This window comes from Oryza glaberrima, chromosome 8 (genome assembly GCF_000147395.1).
Source record: "Oryza glaberrima chromosome 8, OglaRS2, whole genome shotgun sequence".
Lineage (NCBI taxonomy): Eukaryota > Viridiplantae > Streptophyta > Magnoliopsida > Poales > Poaceae > Oryza > Oryza glaberrima.
The window spans coordinates 610,893-632,756 of NC_068333.1; the positions used below are offsets into that span (position 1 = coordinate 610,893).

At 40.5% G+C, this 21,864-nt stretch overlaps 1 protein-coding gene and 1 long non-coding RNA gene across 3 annotated transcripts; one reads left to right on the forward strand and one right to left on the reverse strand.

Moving 5' to 3' along the window:
- The first annotated feature begins 5,308 nt into the window (after positions 1 to 5,308).
- LOC127781985 (uncharacterized) lies at positions 5,309 to 8,817 on the forward strand. The gene is made up of 7 exons (XM_052309062.1): positions 5,309 to 5,573; positions 5,649 to 5,711; positions 5,799 to 5,964; positions 6,227 to 6,702; positions 6,791 to 6,948; positions 7,177 to 8,131; positions 8,243 to 8,817. Exons 1-7 carry the CDS (start codon positions 5,309 to 5,311, stop codon positions 8,815 to 8,817), a joined length of 2,658 nt encoding a protein of 885 aa, XP_052165022.1.
- A 4,178-nt stretch (positions 8,818 to 12,995) lies between these two features.
- On the reverse strand, positions 12,996 to 16,400 carry LOC127782170 (uncharacterized). 2 transcript variants are annotated; one of them, XR_008019115.1, is made up of 3 exons: positions 15,280 to 16,400; positions 13,878 to 14,337; positions 12,996 to 13,260 (listed from the first exon to the last, which is right to left on the reverse strand). It is a non-coding gene; the product is annotated as an uncharacterized LOC127782170 (long non-coding RNA). The 2 variants fall into 2 exon arrangements; XR_008019114.1 differs by having other exon boundaries at positions 12,997 to 13,260; positions 13,878 to 14,346; positions 15,280 to 16,399.
- Between the last annotated feature and the right edge of the window lie 5,464 nt (positions 16,401 to 21,864).

Sequence of the window (21,864 nt, forward strand, 5' to 3'; positions counted from 1 at the left end):
TCGCACGTTTTTTTGCTTGTTTTTTTCGAATGTTCTTTTTTGCCTTTTTTCGATACAGGAGAATATATGACGAAATAAGACCATGTAGTAGATGGCAAAAAAATCGATGGATCCTATCCGACTCAAGCGTCCATTAATTTAGCTTTTTTCTGACAGTTTTTTCAGAGCGATTTGTTTTTCAATAGATGGTGTTTTTTTTCTTGCGCGATTTTGCCATTTATATGAATCAGATTTTTTTTCCCGTTCGGATCTACAGTTTTTTTGCCACTTAGGGGAAAAAGACTTTTGTTGTTGCTGTTTTTCTTTATTTTCTTTTTTGTACGGCTTTTCTTTTTCTTTTTATGCCCCTTTCTGACTTTGTTCTCTCTCTTTTATTATTTTTTAACAAAAACGACCTCAAGTATCTTATTGCAAGATTATAGGGACTCAAATGTAAATATAAAAATTATAGGGACTCAAATGCAAAAGTACAGACCCAAAAATTAAAATCAAATAATAATGGAATGCTCTCGACTTGTATGTTCTGTTTTTGCAAACTGATCTCCAATCCGACACATCAATTTTTTTCACCAATTAGAGTCGGACTTTTTTTTCCCTTCTAAGAGGGAATCGGATATAGGAGTTGGACTTTTTAATTTTTTCGCTATTTTTTTTACAGACGAAGGAAGCATCTCTTATTTTTTTAAGTAGTAGAGATATCAACATTTTTTTCCTGTCCTATATATTATATAGGAATGTTTTCCGAAACTATGTTTATCATTTAAAGAAAATGCTATACATACTTTTAAATATTTGTTAAAATGTCTATGTACAACAAACTTACGAATATTATAATCACACAACAAATTTCTATACTTCCAACAATATAGTTTACGAATTTCTACATATCCCTCATGTATTGAAGGGTAAAACTGACTTTTCTATACCTATTAAACGGTCAACTAACAGACAATTGATGACAAGGGTATGGAAGGGATCCAAATCAAAATTCAGAGGTATACAAGGGAGTGAAGAAAATTCAGGGGCATAGAAGGAATCAGCTAAAATTTCAAGGGTATGGAAGGAATTTTCTCGCTGATATAACTATATGGAGTGTATGGAGTAGTTTGTAGCCACTAGCAATTATTAAAATCTAAAACTCAACACGTAAACATATCAACTCACCATTCACTAGCAATTTCTAGGACATTATAAATCTTATACAAGTATGACACATATCTTCCCCACATCATTTCACAACATTTCAATATTCATTATTTATATAATAATTCACATATATTTATCTCTGAATTTCACGGGAAAGCCTGGAGTATCACGTGGTATATATGCACTTACTTACTACATCCGTCCTAAAATATAGCAACTTTAATTTATAGATAAGAATACTTATATTTTAGAATGGATGGAGTATTTGTTTCCAGCGACCCAAGCCCAGAGACTTGGTGGTACGTATGCCTGTTGGCTAGACTTAGCATCTTGGCCCGAATGCCCAATCAGTCTCAGAATGATGCTATCAAAGCACTGAGATGCTTCAAGCTCTTTTTTCTAAAAAAGATAACGAGATGCTCCAAACTCTTGGAGACTTTCTTAGAGGATGGTACCTAGCTAGTTGGGAATGAGATGGAAAGAACGTTTCGGTTAAAACCGGAGCTTCCAATCACATACTGGAAATTCCGATTTGAACCGAACGTTTTCATCATTCTAATATGATATGAAGTTGTGATAATTTTTAGGAGCGCCTATTCACCCCCTCTTGACGACATCGAGATCCTTTTAGTCTCATAAGCTGCAACCTCTCTTTTATTATAATGTGTAATTTTTTGGGGGCAAGTAATATAAATATAAGACATAGCATATAAATAAATTATCTAATTCTAGACAATAGATAAAATCTGATATTTCTTTCAACAGAAACTACAATCACTTATTACAAAATTATTGGCGCAAAGCCAATAGGATGGAAAAGAAGAGAAATATTAACTGCACCAACAAAAATAAGATATACAAATTATTCAGATAGTAATCCTATCAGTAAATTTTCATCCAAAGCTGGTCATATATATTACTAACCTAATCGATCTGAAGCTTGACATTTGGCCCGGTAATTTTAAAAATGAAGAGGGGCAGTATAAGAAGCGCCGGTTTGAACCACGGTTGCCTGGCTACGCCATGCAGGAAGGCCCGTAGTGGTGGCGAGAGGTAGTTGAGCGCTAGCATTGCACGTTCAACAACGGGTTGGAGTAAGCTGAGTAGAAACTCGCGGATGTGCTGCTCGTATGTTTCCATTAACCATTTCAGCACGAAACAGGCCATGGCGCCATAAACTCCTCCGTTGAGCTCGATCGCTAACTGCCAGCCGTCCGCGCGGACTGTGAAGATGCATCGCGGTCCTCCGGCGCCATCTGCTACAAAGGATACCCCATAACGCAGCATGTTTCTCCTCGCTCCCTCTTGCCAGTCACCGGTGCTATCGCTCTCAGAGGTGTGGCTTCCCATGTCGCTCTGCTCTCTGTTGGTTTCGACTTGTCCGCTGACGGCCTCCATGAACTCCTCGTCGGCGATGAGCTTCGCCAGCACGGCCGGAGCCAGGCAAACCTCCAGCGACATGCTCCCAGCGCCGTCCGGCCCCTCGTACACCGTCACCTTCCCGTCGAACTTGTTCGCGCCGCCGCTCCACACGCTCACCGGCCTCCCCCACCCGAAGTCGTTGCCCAACACGTCGAACCGCGGCGAGCTCCCCGCGGTATACTATTAAACTTACTCTAAGAAGATTGGTACAGTGGAGCAAAAGACAAACATAGTCTGGCACGATATGTCAACACTTTGGTGACGGTATCTGGTGATCTACTATGTGTGTTCGTGACTCCCTTTTCCCAACCCCTCTCCCTTATTTTTCACGCGAAGTTTTTCAAACTGCTAAACGGTATATTTTTTACAAAAAGTTTCTATACAAAAGTTATTTTAAAAAAATCAAATTAATCTTTTTTTTAAATTAACTAATACTTAATTAATCACACGCTAATAGACCGCTCCGTTTCCGTAAATACATTTCGGTTGGAAAAGTCTACTGGCGAACACAGCATAGGACCGCGGCGCGTGACCGGACGACGACGGCCGGACGAGGCGTCGCGACAGGACCCGGACACGGTCAACGGCGAGCGCTACGTTCCGGTGGTCATTGCTTCCCATGTCACGCTGTTCTCTTGGATTCCGTACGCCTCTACTAGACACACAACACCTTCATCATATGCTTCGGCACATAAAACCATGTAATCCCTCGATCCAAAAAAAAAAAACTTAACCGGATATGACCTTCTTAGTATTACGAACCATCATTTATCCAGATTCGTTATACTAGAAAGCTAGAAAGGGTCCCATCTCCTACTAGATTGAGTTTTTTTTAACAGATAGAGTATACACTAACACATACTCCTAATTATTTAATTTTTTTAAAACACACCAATTAGTTTGATAAGCATGACGTACGGAAAACAAGATAAATGAGTTGGGAAACTGAACAAAATAACTCACAGCCACTGTTGTGTTGGAAAAGTGTATTTTATAGTTGGGCTCTTACTCTGAGATTCTGATATTCAAGGAGTTAAGGCTGTGTTCTTATCTTTTTTTTCCCAACTCACATTCTTTTTTCATGGGTTAAACTACTAAATGATACACTTTTCATAAAAAAGTTTTCTATAGGAATTTTTTTAAAAAAAACCAAATTAATCTATTATTTTTTAAAAAAATAGCTAATACTTAATTAATCATACGCTAATAAGTCGCTCCATTTTACGTGCATGAAGGATAAGTTTCCAACCGCCACTGTTGAGCACAGTATAAATGTGTCCAACCAAACAATAGACCCTACTATATATTTTTAAAAGTGATGAAGCAAAATTGTCAAAAGTCGAGTATGGTTTATAAGGGCAATCCCAATCAAAAACTATTAAAATAGTTTCCATACTTACCATGTCACGTAATGGGTTGTTTTCTTAAAAACAAATTAATTCTCATCTAGTCACCTCTCCTCTCTCTCCTTTCATCGACCTATCCCTATCGTTTGTATTTTGGTTCCTACTTGGAGTTGGTTTCTTTGTGAGAAATTGTTTCTTCATCTTTTTCTTTCTCTTCTCGTTAACTCTCTTGCCATATCAATTTTTTTTCTTACTCTCTTACCATATCAATTTTTTTCTTACATGACAACATATTTAATTTAATGCTACGAAAACTAGTTGAGGTGGATGGTTGGTACTGCTCTAAAAGCTAGTTCTGATATGCTATCAAACACCCTAATTAATTACTCCCTCTGTGTGTGTCCAGATTCAAACCCAGGGTTTGATTTTTTTTTGATAGAGTAGTATATCTTTAGAATACTCCATTATTAGATATAATTAATATTGGATCTCAATCCAGAGGATCTCTTCCATCCTTTTGACTATATTCCTTCTCCAAAATCCTGTGTATTATATTTTGGTGCTACCACCTTGCCACCACACTATATTTGTTTCCACAACGCTACCTACTTGCAAGACATCATCACCGTCTTCTCTCCCATGCGATCGGAGATGAGGGTAAGAAACCTCCACTTTGCATAGGGTTGACAATGAGGGAGAAAAACAAGTTATTATAATATAATATAATATAGTTGATAATTCAAGTAAGCGGTTTCTTTTCATTAATGGGATTACAGTGTTCTTACCATTCGTACTTTTTTTAAATCACAATATATATATATATATATATATATATATATATATATATATATATATATATATATATATATATATATATATATTACTTACTGTATGTTACAACAGGAAGTGAAACTCATTATGATCCAATCCTAACAAGTGGAAACCAAAATACACATAGCCCAATGCATGAATGTGGTATATTTGAAGGCAATGATCAGAATGACGACATCTCTCTAGGTAATACTAATATTTCTTCATAATATGTTTGTTACTACCAAATTGTCAACAAAAAACCTCTTTGCGAACAGATTAGATGTGTACTAAGATTGTTATTGATTATGGCGAGCAAACAATTACATAGTTCTTCTTATTATGTTGGCACATCAATAGATAATGAAGTGGTGTGTGCGCCATCCAGTATTACAAAAGACCATCTACAGTCAAAGCTACCTCAATGTAGCGACAAGCCTGCGACTCTTACAACGGAGCAGAAGCAAGCTAAGGTGAACCGGCAGAGATCACGACGTCAATCACTAACAAAAGAACAAAGATTAGATATGAACGCCCGACGTAGGGTAGCAAGGCAAAATATGCCAGATGTGGAAATACATGATATGAATGCCCGCCTTAGGTCAAGACGACAAAGTGTTACTCCAGGGGAAAGGTCTGCTCTTTTGGCACGACGTAATGCACTCTATGCAGCTCGGCGTGACAAACCATGTGCTGAATCAATTGCATTGGAGTGCCCTGAGGGTAGCAGCCCGTCGTTGCTAGATCCAACGCCTTGCTTGGAAACAACCGGTGATGTGCCAGCTACATCGAACCTGCAAGCTGAGCATGCTGCAGATCATCTTGCACGATCGAGCACCTTCGAGGATGGTATCATATATATATGTTATCGTTCATACTTGCAATTTGTAACCTTCCGCATACTAACTTTTCATTCCACTATAGATGATATGGATTCCTTCATGGATGATGACATCGACGATGAATACTACTTGTTTGCTAGGCTAGGTACCATCGTCGTCGTTATACCTGAAACTCTCTCTTTCACTTCAGTAGATATTTGAAACTAAACTACTTCCCACTAAACAATCCCAGGCGATGATGAGGATGACGATATGGTACAATCCGATGATGACGACACGCAAGCACCGACCTCTTCGATTCCTGATCCATTCGACTGTGTGTATAGCAACATCCCACAAAGCACAAATGTTCTGAAGCCTGAGCCTGACTGTAAACATTGTGGCGCCAAGAGGTTCCAGTACGAACCGTCGGGCTTCTGTTGTCGGGATGGCAAGATCAAGCTTGTAGAAAACGACACCCCCTGAACTGATGAGGCTCTAGACAAGCTCGGATCCAGATGCCAAGCATTTCCGGGATAACATTAGATATTTCAACGGCCACTTCTCGTTCACTACCCTTGGTGTAAGCCTTGACAAGGCCTTTGCAAACATGAGCTCGGGTGTGTACACATTTCGGGCCCATGGTCAGATCTATCATAACATACATTCTTTCGGTCCTAGAGAGTCTAGTCCAGAGCATCTCGAGTTGTATTTCTACGATGACGATCCAACCTTGAGTCACAGAGTCCGTCGTTCTCCGAGCCTTGACCAGGATGTGATCAGGACTGTTTCAGACATCCTTTGGAACAACCCGTACTCGGAGACATTTAGAAGTCTGGGGCAGGCTGATGACCTCGCGAACTACCGCGTGACACTAAATCTAGATCATAGGTTGGACCAAACGCGTTACAATGTGCCGGTGACAACTGAGGTCGCTGCTGTCTGGGTTGAAGGAAACGAGAGAAGGAAGTTTGAGCCTAGCGTGACAATATACGGTAACGACCGTACCCATAAATGCATCCAGCCTTTCTACAGATGTTACGATCCACTCTCGTATCCTTTGTTCTTTCCTAGAGGAGAGAGTGGTTGGCATCAAGGTCTTCCAAAGGACAAAATAACCATGGAGGCTGCAATCACGCGTCATGGCGATGATCCTGGTAAGTTTATCTTCGTACTGTGTTGACTAAAACAATTGATAATTGTCCGTTACATGACTGCACTAACCCAGACGTTTCTCACGTGCAGATTGTAACAGCGGGATACGAGTCTCTGTAAGGGACTACTACTGCTACAAATTCCAGATGCGTCATGGGATTTTCAATCCTATACTTCACGGCGGATGCCTGTTCCAGCAGTTCGCTGTTGACATGTACATCAAGGTTGAGAGCTCCCGTCTGGACTATGTGAGGAACAACTAGAAGGAGATAAGGGCCGACCTGTATCAAGGGTTAATGGACAGCATCCAGGCTGGGGAGAGTCGAGCAAGCGCGGTCGGCAAACGGACTGTGTTGCCAGCGTCGTTCGTAGGTGGTGGCCGAAATATGAAGCGCCGCTACATGGATGCCATGGCCTTAGTACAGAAGTATGGGAAGCCAGATGTATTCCTTACAATGACAAGCAACCCAAAGTAGGATGAAATTATTCGTGAGCTTGAGCCTGGCCAGACACCACAAGATCGTCCTGATCTTGTGGTCCGTGTCTTTCGAGCCAAGTTAGAGGACCTAAAGAAGCAGTTGTTCGAGAAACACATTCTTGGCAAGGTCATTGCACATGTTTATGTTGTTGAGTTTCAGAAGAGGGGTCTGCCGCATGCACACTTCTTGTTGATCATGAGTAGTCGATACAAGCTAACATCTGCGGACCAATATGACCGCATCGTCTCGGCTGAGCTTCCCGATAAGAAAAAGTATAGAGAGCTATACGATATGGTTGTTAAGCATATGATGCATGGCCCTTGTGGTCCACTCAACGGTAAATGCCAATGCATGCGAGATGGAAAGTGCAGGAACAACTACCCACGAGAGTTCAACCCTACAACCTCGCAAGGCAAGGATTCATACCCGTTGTATAGGAGACGTAATGACAGCAAGAGTAGGATGGTTAGAGGCCACCCTCTCGATAATAGGTGGGTTGTCCCGTACAATCCATATCTTCTACGGATGTACAACTGTTACATGAATGTCGAGGTTTGTTCAAGTATCAAGGCAGTAAAGTACCTCTTTAAATACCTATACAAGGGACACGACAGAGCCTTGATATCCATAAACGAGGCAGATAACAACGGCGAAATCAATGAGATTCAGCGCTACAGGGATGCGAGGTGGGTGACCCCTCCAGAAGCCTTGTGGCGTATATATGGGTTTGACATATGCCACATCTCGCCGTCTGTGAGGCAGTTGCAACTTCATCTGCCAAACATGCACATGTTGGCTTTCGATGCAGACAAGGATCTCCGTGACGTTCTTGATAAGGAAGACGCAGGCAGGTCGATGCTTACAGCGTATTTCGAGGCAAACAGGCAGCATGTCTGGGCTCGAGATATCCTTTATAGGGATTTCCCAATGTGGTTTACTTGGCAGACGCCAGGTAAATACTGGAAAAAAAGAGAGAAAGGAGGCCAGGTCGGGAGAATTGTGTGTGCCCACCCGGCAGAGGGGGAGCGTTACTATTTTCGGGTGCTGCTAAACCATGTGGCAGGCTCCACCTCATTCGAAGACCTACGTATTGTTGATGGCGTGGTCATGCCTTCGTTCCGTGCTGCAGCTGAAAGAAAGGGTCTTATAGAGGCAGACAACACCCTCGACGAGTGCCTTACGGAGGCCGAGGTCTTCCAGATGCCACTGTCGCTACGCAGGTTATTCGCTACCATATTGGTGTATTGCGAACCTAACGATGTCCGTGGTCTTTGGGACAAACATCTAGATGCCATGTCTGATGACTACAAGCGTAACAACACATGCCCTCATGTTGTCCAACAGATGGTGCTGATAGATATCCGAGGCATGCTACAATCAATGGGAAAGGAAATCACATCGTTTCCGCTCCCTGAAATTGACGAATCACATGATAGTACCAGAGGAGATCCCAGAGAGATTATTGAGGAGTCATCCATTGGTGTGGAGACGGACGATATGAACCTCTCAGACCAGCTCAATGATGAGCAAAGGTCTGCATTCAACAAAATCATGAATGTAGTTGGTAGTGCTCAGGGGGGTGTTTTCTTCGTAGATGGCCCAGGAGGCACGAGGAAGACTTTCCTGTATATGGGATGAGACCTCCATGACAAAGAGGCAAGCGGTTGAGGCCCTCAATATGAGCATGAGAGATATAATGGGTTGCCCGCGTTCTCCGTTTGGAGGGAAGACGATTGTGTTTGGAGGGTATTTCAGGCAGGTGCTCCCGGTCATTAGGAAGGGCACTAGGTCTCAGATAACAGATGCCACTCTACGCAGGTCCTATCTTTGGGATTGTATGGTTCAATTGAAGCTTGTTCGCAATATGAGGGCGCAGAGCGACACGTGGTTTGCGTACTACCTCCTTCGAGTTGGGAATGGAACCAAGGAGGTGAACAAGGAAGGACTCATAGGCCTTCCTTCGGATATTTGCGTGTCATGCAAAGGGAATGAAACGGACCTCAAAAGGCTCATCGATACCATGTTCCCCAACCTAAACGATAACCTGACGGACCCAAACTACATCACATGTAGGGCCATATTGTCCACTCGGAATGAGTTCGTCGATCGAATAAACATGAAGATGATTGAGCGGTTTAGAGGGGATGTGATGACATATCATAGTTTTGACTGAGCAGAGGATGACCCTCATAACTATTACCCGCCAGAATTCTTGAACTCTCTAACTCCAAATGGGCTACCTCCGCATGTGCTTAAGCTGAAGATAAACTGCCCCATCATGCTTTTGAGGAACATTGCAATGGGACAAGGCTGGTGGTTCGTCAGTTCAGAAAAAATGCTATTGACGCGGAGATTGTTGTAGGGCAGCATGTTGGAAAGAGAGTTTTCCTTCCTCGGATACCTCTATGTCCTTCTGATGATGAGATGTTCCCGTTTCGCTTCAAGAGGAAGCAATTTCCGGTTAGATTGAGCTTTGCATTGACCATCAATAAGGCGCAAGGTCAAACCATTCCAAATGCAGGCGTCTACTTACCAGAGCCTGTCTTCTCTCATGGTCAACTATACGTCGCGCTGTCTAGAGCAACCTCTAGAACAAACATAAAAATACTATCGATGCCGGTAGAAGACAAGAAACAAAATAAAAAGTCTAAGCGTACTGGCGTGAAGGACAATGAGAAGAAAGGAAAGGAATTGTCTAAACAGGCTGCAACATACACAAAAAATATTGTGTTTAGAGAGGTCCTCACAGATTAGAAAAGGTATATTATGTGACTAATTAACCGTCCACAATATGCTTGCTTAAATTCCATTCTTACTGCTGAGTGTTTCTTCACAGTTTAGTTCACGTATGGCTTTGTATGTATTAGGTGTTTTCTGAAGACGGTGAAATAAATCACCTATAAGATCTGATCTTTGGAGGATAATATCTTATGTTGAATATTATTATACTGAAATTCTGCGATTGCTTTGCACCTTTGTTCCCTAAAATATGTGATTCACTTGAATGCCATTAATTTTCTAGCAGTATTTGTGCAACTGGCTGCATCGAAAATTATATTTTGTAAGATGTTTACATCTGAACCCCCTGTACATAAAACTTGCTATTTCTTTTAAATCCAATCAAAGATTCTCCTGATATGGAGGTACACAGTACATAAATATATTTTTTCTATAGATCATTTTTCTAAAGGTGATTGATAGCGTGGCTGGTCTTGCTATATCAATTTATTGTTATCGGATAAAACACACAAAGCTGGAAAACTAGGGATGCACGTTCAAAGACTGGAAAGTAGCTGAGAATGTTGTTGGGTGATCCTCGCTTCTGCAGTTTTTTTTTCTTCAGGTGTTAAGATCCTTTGGTTAATTTTGGTTTTGAAATGCAGCTCAAAAGATCAAGTCATTGTGGATTGCAGAATGAGAGGGTCACGTTTTGAAGTAACTGCAGTCAGCATGAAGCTATTGTGTAGATACTAGATACTGGTGTTGGATTGAGAGGGTTGCATTTTGAAGTTACTTTGGTTGGCATGAAGCTATTGTGCAGATACTGTATACTGTTTTTTTTTTAAAGTTGGATACTGGAGTTCCTGTGACTAATTGAAAATCATAGCTCTCTTGGATTGAGCCTTCCAAGCTTTGACAAGTTAGATTTGAGCGTGTTTGCATATTTCGTATGAGTACAGGAAAAGATGCATTACATTTCCATGATACTAGAATATGGAGTAATCTGGAATTAGATGGTTTACAAAGAATGTGGTGATATTTTAGTGCTAAATAATTTTATCTTTTCTCTCTTTTTCTTTATATTAATCTTTAATCTATCTCGTGGATTAGCAACTGAAAAAAAACTTTTTGTATGCGTGCCTTTACCGATTAAAAAGGGCATACTGTAAAATAAACTACGACAAAATACAACAAAGTCAACTTCAAAATTAAGTTTTGAAATTTTAATTTTAGCTTTCAAGCATAAGACAGACGAAGCTGATATTGTTTTTTTATTTGTGTTATTATATAGTCATTACAGTCGTGATGATCAGGGAAACCACTTAGGTGTTAATCCTTGCTAATATAGCCTGGTGATATGCCATGTTTTGTCTAGGAAGAGTTTACCAGGATGTTTACTACGCATACATGATTCAGGTAGTGCTCTATGGAGGAACTTGTATATGTAGTGCACTATGGATGTTTGCCAGCTTAACATGATTGTCTGGGATGATTTGTAGAAGCGGGCTATATTTTACTCAACTTGTTTCTGCGTAGCATGCTGATAAACTAAGTGTCTGGTGGTTTAGGGCACTACGCAACATTGTGATGAGTGAGCCATTGCCACTATGCTGGTCATGGAGCAGCAAAGCAGAGACTATATGTTAAGGTGATGTCCTCTGTTCATAAATCCTCAAATAATAAAGATTTGAGTGTGAAATTTGAGTCATGTCTTTTAGGATGAATCTATTTATGTAGTTGCAATGTGTGCTTATGGTTTTGTGATTGGTTAGTGCAATATTTGACTACTGATTTGCTCCATCCATAAAGAGCTTCGAAATAAGATTAGTTAAATCTTATTTGAGTTTTAAATTTCAGTTTGTTAAATTTGCTCTTTTTCATGCCAGTGTGAGAAGGAATATGATTTGTGCATTCCTTAATATACTTATCAGTGGTATTTTTGAGGTTCTGTTCGGATGTATTATATCTTTGTGTCCTTGGATAAAATGATCTCCTATTTACTTATTAGCGTACTGAAGATTTTTTTTCTTCTCACAAATTCATCCATCTCCATTCATTATGTTTCTTCATCACATTCGATAGTAACACAAACAGCAAGACCCAATTATCTTCCTTAACTGATCAACTAACTTTGGATCAACACATTGTCGCTTTCAGGACATTGGCCCTTGTAGTCCTGGAAATTATTCTGGAGGTGGCTGTGACCTGAGCATACAGTACAGACTGGATCCTCCCTCTAAACCATGTTATTTCAGTTTCTGACTTGCATGCTCTATGCTATTTCAGTTGGTGACTTAAACCTTGGTAGAACCCTGCACAAATAGGAGGCGGCATCTTAATACAATGAAAAATTATGGGAACTCCATGCCAGATTTGTCAAGACAATCAAGTCTATTCTTTCGTAAGTTATATCTTCACTGCCTATCTATAATTAATAGGAAGAGGCACACCAAGTTATTGATCACATAATGGTTTGATTTGAGTTTTCCCGGCCACATGTTATAGGAAGAGGCACACTGGCCAATGTAACAAACTTAACTGCTGCCGAGGTTAGAAGAAAGCATGACAGGGAGAGGTATGCTTCACTCTCTAAAAAGCATGTGGTTTCTCAATAGTAAGGGTTCATATTGATCTGTTCTATGGAAATTCAGGGTCTTGAGGTCAAGGTCATTGACGAGAGCATCCAATTAAGGTTGTGGGAATTTGACATGACAGTATTTAAGTTTGTCAAACCAAAATTTCTTTTCAAAAGAAGCGAATAATGTCAAGATTGTGTGATAAGACACTATTTGACTATGAATGATTGATGAATTAAGCTATATTAAAAGGATCAACAAGAAATCTTAATAAATATACTGCAATATGATGAATAGTGTGAAACTCACTCATGTTATAGCTTATATGTTATTATCTGGAATCGACTGGCGAAAAAATGGAATCTTTATCATGTAAGCCTGATTTGCGATTTTTCACTACGTAGGTACTTTCATGAAGGTAAGTAGCAGAAACTAGAAACGACGCGCGGCCTTGCCGCGCCCAATTTAGATTAGGCTAATCTGCTTTGTCAATAGCCTTGTTTAGGATCAATGTTTTTATATTTCTTAACACGTTGAAGCAGAAACCTAAAGAAATAAATTAATAGGGGTTGGGACTTCAGATCAGAAGAGAAAAATAAAATATTGCACACGAGCAAGAAAAATGACTCGGTAGTAGCATTGCCAAGGAATTTATGTATTTAGAAGGTGACTATTAATTACACCATTGCTATTTGCTAACATGAAAAAAAAATATATAATGCCCTGAATGGATGCTTTGTTAGCGTCGAGTTTTGCAATTCCAATTTGTGTTTCTTCTGGATTTCTGAAAAGCAAAAAAAATATATATATATTAAAAATACACAAAAACGTCTACTTCGAAGAGCTCAAATTGCATATTCCAGGGTCATTAATTAGACATTACTTCAGTACCTGGCTAGGAAAATAATCAAAATTAAACATTTAATAATATGGTTCCATATCAACTTGAACCCTGATCACTGATCTTGTTGCTTAATAAGATAACATGATTGGGATTTTTTACTTATCTTTATTTTTTTCTTCAAAAGAATGCCAATTCGAATTCAATGTTCAATATTCAGTATCATGTCATTGCATGAATAGAAGAGTACGCATAGAGACCATTGCCAAAATAAAAAAAAAAGGTGCATGAAACTACGATTAAGCATGGTACAAATTCAACCGTACTTGAGTTTTGACTTTTGACTGCACTACAATGTATGACGAAGCTCTCCATAGGTTAATTATTAGTTTACAAATTTATTAAAATTACAAAACGATGCATGCATGTCCAGATTTAATTTTCCACTTCTATGCTAAGAAAATGCAGAAACAATATGTAATGTAGAGTAAATAATGCTAACGACATAACAAATCTAGTACCAATTTCTGCTCTCTGTAATATGAATTTAATTTACTTACAATATGTAATTGCTCTAAGATATGACATAGTTTCAGGCATAAGCTTTATTCAGATCAATTGAAGGCTGCAAGAAAATGAGTTCATGGACATAAGTTGAAAGTCGAATATGTGCGCACAAATTCTAAATTCCAATGAGCCAAAGTAATGAAAGTACTTATCTTCATTTTATCCCTCCACATGTCTATAATTTATTTTGTTAGTAATTTATTTTCAGCAACAATCACAAAAAAGCCCCGGATGTTTTTTTGTGATACGAATTTTGTATGCCTTCAGCAATCCTGCAGTCAAAAACACTATTGAAAGCGTTCCAAATACAAACCTAGCAATGCTACAATGAAAGAAAAGATGCTCTATACTTTCCTCTTTGTTGCAGAACTGACATTTACTGTTTCTGATACGAATTTTCACCTTCCAACCGATACCGGCATATTTCTTTTTCGACAGTCCCATCTCCAATATCTAATAGGTCTGTTCAGATTATGTTTCCGAGAAAAAAGTAATGATAAAATGGAAGATACATTTTTCGGACCATTCTCATATATATTAGCCTCATAATGTTGTACTATCCCCTAAAAAAAATAATGTAGTACTGAAGGATATGCTCAAACAAGCATAGAAAGTCCATGCCCTGTTTGTCCCGCTCTCGCAAGCTTATCAAGCTAGGCCAGGGCCAGGGGAACAAGGCTTGTGGGCAAGTGTCATATATTGATCTCCTTGGAACAATAATAAACTTGTTCTACGAATACCATCTTCCTCATTTGGTGTGGTCTACAAATAGCTTCAGGACTTCTACCATCTCATAGTGTTTTATATATGTTTAGTTGTTGGCGTTTCAGAATAAATACATGTTGCCTGATTTATACTCACTTAAATAAAAACAGGAAAGAAAGTATTCCTAAAATCAAATAAAGTGTTCTCCCCCATTGACATTGATGTGAACCACCAGTTTCTTACTCTAACCGTCCAACGTAGTATTAACGAATTGTAAACCAGCACCGCAGCTTGCAAGGCCAGTTCTCTATGTCAGAACAGGAAAGCAATTGGAAGAAAAGTGCATGCATCAACAGTTCCGAACAAAAAAAAAATTAGGGGAACAGGAAAAATCCAATGCCATTTTACATGCAGAGTGCTGTATTGTTAAGAACTAAAAAGTACTTGCTTTTGTTACTTCAGTGATCTTTAAGATGAGCAAATGAGCAATCTAGCAGCAGTAAAGTACAAAAAAGCAGTAGCATTAGGAACAGCAAGTAGCCCAGGGCAAGCACAAAACTGAGGGAGAAGCACAATTAGACAAGCAGGGCAACCAAACATAGGTGCTTCAGTCATTTACATGTTAATGTTTTTGTTCATGGATTGGCATGGCATCATATTGGTAGTATTTAAGTGTAGAAGTAAAAATACCTTAAGGCTACCAACATCTTCTGCAGTAGATCGGTCCTCCCAGCTCAGTAGTCCTGCTCCCAGTGTCAGGTCCACATCTTCTGCAGTAGATCGGTCCTCCCAGCCACCGGATTCATCAATTGCTTGCCTTCAAAACATCTGAAACCTCTCTCACCTTACTCTACACAGCAGTCTGCCCTCCCCTTACAGAACTGCTTACCGGTAAGGCGGTAACGACAAGCAGTGAGCATATCGTAGCGGCGGCGGTGGCTGCTCCAAGCAAGTAGGTTGCGGATGGACATCGGACGACAAGCATCAGCCTCCTATTCCGTTCATCTTGGTTTCTTCAAGGACACTATGACGAGCAGAGCTACCTCAACTCTACTACTTCCTTCCCGTTGTTGTGGCTTTTAGCTAGTCGCATCCCTGCCATATTTCTTATTTGCGCTGGTCGTCATCGCGCGACGGTGGGGGGAATGGATGTGGTGGCGCGACGGTGGGGGAGGTGGGGGGAATGGAGGTGGCGGTGGTGAGGGCGTGAGGTACGGGACGGCTACGTCGGCGGATCGAGCACCGGATCGAGCACCTTGACATCGAAGACGAGCCCCGGCCCGCGCCCGGGTCGAGCGCGGCGCCAAGCTCGACCTCTGGCCCACCGGGTCGAGCGCATCGGCAAGGAGGGAGATGGACGGGCGGCGAGGCGCAGACGCCGCCGAGCTTGAGGGTAGAGGTGGCGGCGTCGCCAGAGCTCGTCACCGACACCGAGCTACTCCTAATCCACGCGCGCCGCCACCGAGCTCTTCGCCCCATCCAGAGACGAGGAGGAGGATGCGGAAGGGAAGAGGGCGGCGCGCCGGCGCGTGGGAGGAGAGGGCCTCGCCGGCAGATGGGAGGGAGGGAGGAGAGCGCCTCACCGGCGAGTTGGGAGAGGATAGTGGTGGAGGAAAGGCCGCCGCCGTCGAGATCGTCCTCGCGCGTCGCCCTGTCGAGCTATTGAGCGGCGCCGTCCCGAGCTATTACCGTCGGCGGAGAGGGAAAGAGGAGAGGGGAGCGCCGGACCGGGGAGGAGAGGTGAGGAGGCTGGCGGCGAGGACCAGCCGACCAGGAGGAGCCGAGGATGGCCAGGGCAAGAGGAGGGATTGAGCGCTTTTGCATAAAAACCCCTCAAACTTCGTTTTTTACAATAAGGTCCAACGCAGTGATATCCATCCATCGATCCGCGATCTGACGGCTGGGGAGAGGGACGAAAGATGAAATCGCACAACGCCACGTGGAGGGGCTATTTGCACGCGAATCCGCATGGAATTCGGTATTAGAGATTCGGTGCCCGTATCCTGTTGTTTCTGGTTGACGTCTTCAGATCCTCCTCAACAGAATCGAAGGTAAACAAACTATTTTCCCTGTTTTCCTTGTGTGAATGATATGAAAAAATATTTTGCACTTGTTCAGTAATTTGTGCAAACTGGAAATACTGAAAATACTAAGGACGAAGAATAATATTCGAAGCCAATCCAAAAGCATTGCAAAATGTCGAAGGACAAAAACTCCCAGTAATGCTTGCATGAAAATAGATTAAAACAGGCTCTCCGCGAACAAAATACATTTCTTAATATTGCTCATTTGATAACGAGGCTGGAAACCTAAGCTTTTTTTTTATCAAATGTTGCACATTTGATAATAATCCATATTTCTTAATATTGTCTGCACCTTTCGTTTGCAAGCTCCAAGTTGTAAAATCCAATCCTGACTGCAAGCTTGTTTACAATTGTTTGGCCAGCAGTTTGAAGCTTCTGGAGTATTACCACTAGCAACAGTAGGAGCAAGGTCTGATCGGGTGCTCCTGTGCATAGCTGCTATTGGTTCATTGTTGTTCCAAAGTGAGCAATAGTATACTTTAGAAGGAAATGAGGGTGTTGAGGCGATTGTCAAGCACCAAACTTCTTCCGCAATAACCCTGACTTCCATGGGAACCGTTCTGTTATTTGTTTTGCTATAGAATGAGAACCATTGTGTAGAATTTTGTAAACAACTTTAACCATTGCTTCTCAGCATGCAAATGCAGATCCATTCCTTTCCAAAAGGATTAGGTACCATTTAGTTTTTTAAATATATGATTAGCAATTGTCTATAAGCATTAGGAATGAGAAGTAGATGAAACTATAGACAAACTTTCTAATTTGTGGTCCTTAATGTGCCGTTCCATTCATTAATTTTGTTATATGTGGTACTAGCATGTGAATACTATAAAGATGTGAAAATTATAAATATGTGACATACTTATTATTAGTTCTATATTAATGTTTTTGTTACATCCGATTTACACCCAATGATTATTTAACATCATTTCACTTGGTGTGATTTTCTCTGTTGCAACGCACGGACACCCTACTAGTATTTATAATTTTTAAACATATGGCATATAACTCCGCGAATACACAACTTTAAATTTGTCTTTAACAAATATAACCATGAACATGGATACTAGTCAGAGTTTAATTCATTGTTTTGTTACAGCTTGTAAAAATCCAATTTAACCACGCATATTTGTGAACTGATATATCTCATATTATTTAAAATATTTTTTTATATCTAGATAAAATGCAATAAAGCGAATGAGAGGACGCTTGAAGAGGAAAAATCATCATCATCATCATCATCATTATTATTATTATTATTATTATTATTATTATTGTTGTTGTGATTCAGAGCTCATTTCATTCATCAAGAAACTGCAGAATTACAACCTTCAGTCACTAGGTGCTCGATACAAGCTGGGACTGAATGCCACTCACCCAGCCTGTCATCAGCTTCGCTAAGGCATGAGCTACACGATTACAAGATCGGTGGGTATAGAGTAAAGTAAAACCATGAAAACCGAGTAAAGTAAAACCATGAAAACCGGAGCTAAGCTTTATGGCATCTCTGGTAATCGGCGCAGCATATATGCCATCTTTGGATGCCACCCTGCTTCCACAGCTCTCGACAGTCCGTCTCTCGGGAAATTAACTTACTTTCTCTCGGCCGGCAAGTTGAACATCCCATCCCGGCAAGCAAGGGCCTCCATCATGTCATCGATGAGAGCATCCAGGCCATGGGAATGCCATCTAGCTACGCCGGCCGCCCTAGCTTTGAACCACTTGATCCACCCTGCGGGCGGTGGCCTCCATGTTTGCCGCTCAGCAGTCCGCTTTACGTACGGGGTCTTTGAAAAACAAACGAGTAACGTACAATCGTGAATGAATGATTTGATACGATAAAGGGCATCCGAGGAGGCTTACCCGACTTTACACAGGGAGATCCACAATTAAAAGAGCTAAAAGATGAAATATAAGAGAACAATGATGGGGTTAAATAGTAGTGGTGTCAATATTCCAGTATTCAAAACTATAGATGGCCAAACGGGCGGCACGGCCCAGGCCCAGCCATGCCTGGGCCGAGGTTAGTGATCAAGGCCGTGCCGTGCCAGCCCAAAGGCACGACGGTCCATCGTGGTTTTCCACAGAATAAGTCTATTTTTCTTCCCTCAACTCTGTGGGCTGGGTCCATATGGCTGGAAATAAGTCTATTTTGTATTCCTCTTGTCTTTGGGCCCTATCTGATATGGTTCATTAAGTCTATTTTGCGTCCCTCTACTTTTTTTATTCGGTCATACCGTGCCGGGCCAGCCCACCGTGCCGAGGGTGCGGCACGGGCACGACCCCGAGTTGGGCCGTGCCGTGCTTGGGCCAGGCCAAAATGGCGTGCCTTGGGCCGGGCCACGGGCCTCGGGCCATATGGCTATCTATATCCAAAACACATACAATTATAAATTTACCACTGATTTAAATTGCACGTTATTAAATCCGCTGCCTACTTATAATCCCAGGTTTCCTTATTAAATCCGCTGCCTACTTATAATCCCAGGTTTCCTTTGAAACGAAGAAAAAGGGAAGAATATTTGGTGGGATTTGTTAAGTAAGAAAAAAAATCCAATGAAATCCTTTGGCATAAAGGATACCAAAGGATTGATCCCTATATATTATTTTGCAATTTCTCTACTGCCTTCCGTTTCCCCTCCTGTATATATATATAGGGATAAATTCCAATGAAATCCTTCAATGTCCACTATAGGGATAAATTAAGGCCCTGTTTGATTTAGCTTAAAATTATTATAATATAGCTTATTAGGAGTAAGCTGAAACAAACAAGTAGATTATTATAGCAGATTATTATAATCTATAAGTCAGATTATTATAATCTAATAAGCTGCTCTAAAAGAGCTTTTTTCAGATTATTGAGTGGTTAAAAACCCACTGCCCCTACATACTTGAGAAAAATTACCCGCCTATGCCATCAACCGAACAGATAGCTGAGGGCATTACAGACTTTAGACTTTCAAACCCAATAATCCATGCCTCCAATAATCTAGACAAACAAACAACTCACAGCTTATTTTATATCAGCTTATTATAATTCAGCTTATAGCAATCTGGTTTAATAATCTAGATTATAATAATTTTAAGCTGAAACAAACAGGGCCTAGTTCCGATGGAATCCTTCCGTGTCTCTTCCTCCCACCACGTGCAACACGCTCTCAAGCGTTAAGTATACATAAGCAGATCCAATGTTTTGTCCATATTTAACTCATCTCTATTTATATGGGCCTAATCCGTTAAAACGTAAGAGCATGGCATGTTACACCCATTTATAATGAGCCAATCCATAAAAAAGTTTTGATTAAAAAGAGCACGAGGTTATGCCTTAGTTCCTGCTTGTTTTTCTAATGTATCATCCAAACATTAGTTTGGAAACTTTTCTATGGTTTGGTTTCTGTAATACTCCGAATTCAACACGCATGACATTTTATTGGTACATTTCTATTATGTTTCAGTGTTTGAATCCTGCATTCTAATGGTGTTTTAAGAATTTGCGGATGAGAAAATGTGATAAACCTTTAATCTTTGCTTAATAACTAACGGGAATGCCCTTGTGTGCGGGGGAGAAAATGGGAGTCTCCGGTGAAGGACCACATGGGCACCGCCCCCTGTCATCCGATGGCCTGGTCGAGGATGTCAGATGATAGACGGTACTCCATCTGTCTCATAATATAAGAAATTTCAAAAGGATATAATATATCCTAATACTTTAAATGTAAACTTTAATACCAGTCTAGATTCGTCGTATTAGGATATGTCAAATCCCTTCAAAATCCTTTATATTTTGGGACAGAAAGAGTAAGACAGAAGCCGCAGTGTGCGGGCAGGAAAAAAAGTGAAAATATATCTCTTTTTATTGGTTTTACATAAATATACATGTTTAAAAGGGATTCATAGAAGTATGTGGTTGTCGTAGAATGGAAGTGCGAAATCATGCATTACTGTACAACTTCGCGTGATGAGGACGCGATACCGCTTGGGGCTACGCGGCGAGTGTGTGAGACCGTACGATGCTAGACTAGTAGAATATGTGCAATGTAGGTTATCCATAGCATTGTGCAGTGCTACGTATTTGTTGCAAGTTATAGAATTTAAATTTAAATTTAAACTGGTATATTTATGAAGTGATATACTCCCTCCATTATACAATATAAGGATCTAGCAATATATGATAAATACTCTAGTACTATACATGAATCTAGACAAACCTCTTATCTAGATTCGTAGTACTAGGGGCCTGTTCAAATTCGCATTATTAGGATGCGTCTTATCCAATACTAAATTATTATATTATAGGACGAAGCGAGTATCATATATTCATTATCCTATTATGTTTCTAAATATATTCATAACTATTATAATGACATGCAAGCAGTGATACTAATTGGTGCAACTGTGCAAGCAACAGCAACAGTAGCGTAATTTAAATATGTCCATAACTATTATAATAACATGCAAGCAGGGTTACTAATTGGTGCAACTGTGCAAGCAGGAATAGCCTAAGCATGGTGATGAAATTTGTCATAGTTTAAGCAACAATAGTTTAAGAGATCATTTTCCATGATCTCCTGATCTCCTCCATTGTCAAAGGCTGGCCACCCACCACCTCACATGGTAGGTTATACCATTTTCTCTGCATGCCGCCCATGGTGATGAAATTTCTCAATTTTTCTGCTCAGTTTAGTTCACACCAAACTTCTCTCCAACTCCCAACTTTCCATCACATCACATCACATCCAAAACTTTCCTACACACATAAACTCCTAACTTTTTTTCCAAACTATCAACTTTCTCCAAACTTCTCCCCAATTTCATAAACTAAACACAACCTATGAGATAGGAGTACATGATATTGACAACAATGGGCAGTAAGTACTCCCTTCGTCCTAAAATATAACACTTTTTAGGTGGATGAGACATATTCTAATCCCTATTTTCTATAAAGTTAATGACATTCTCTCTTCTCTCATGAAGCCACATCACCTCAATTGCATCTCTTCACATCACCTCAATTGTTTTTAGCCTTTGGATGATTCATCAAGGGCAACATATCCTATACACACAGGCCCTCACGTGTACACACGTGCACACCAACTAAAAAATGTCACCAAAAAATCTAGAAAAAATCATACACATACTTTCAATTGTATTACACCTAGGGTTAAAATCTTAACGTCAAATTCATTATATT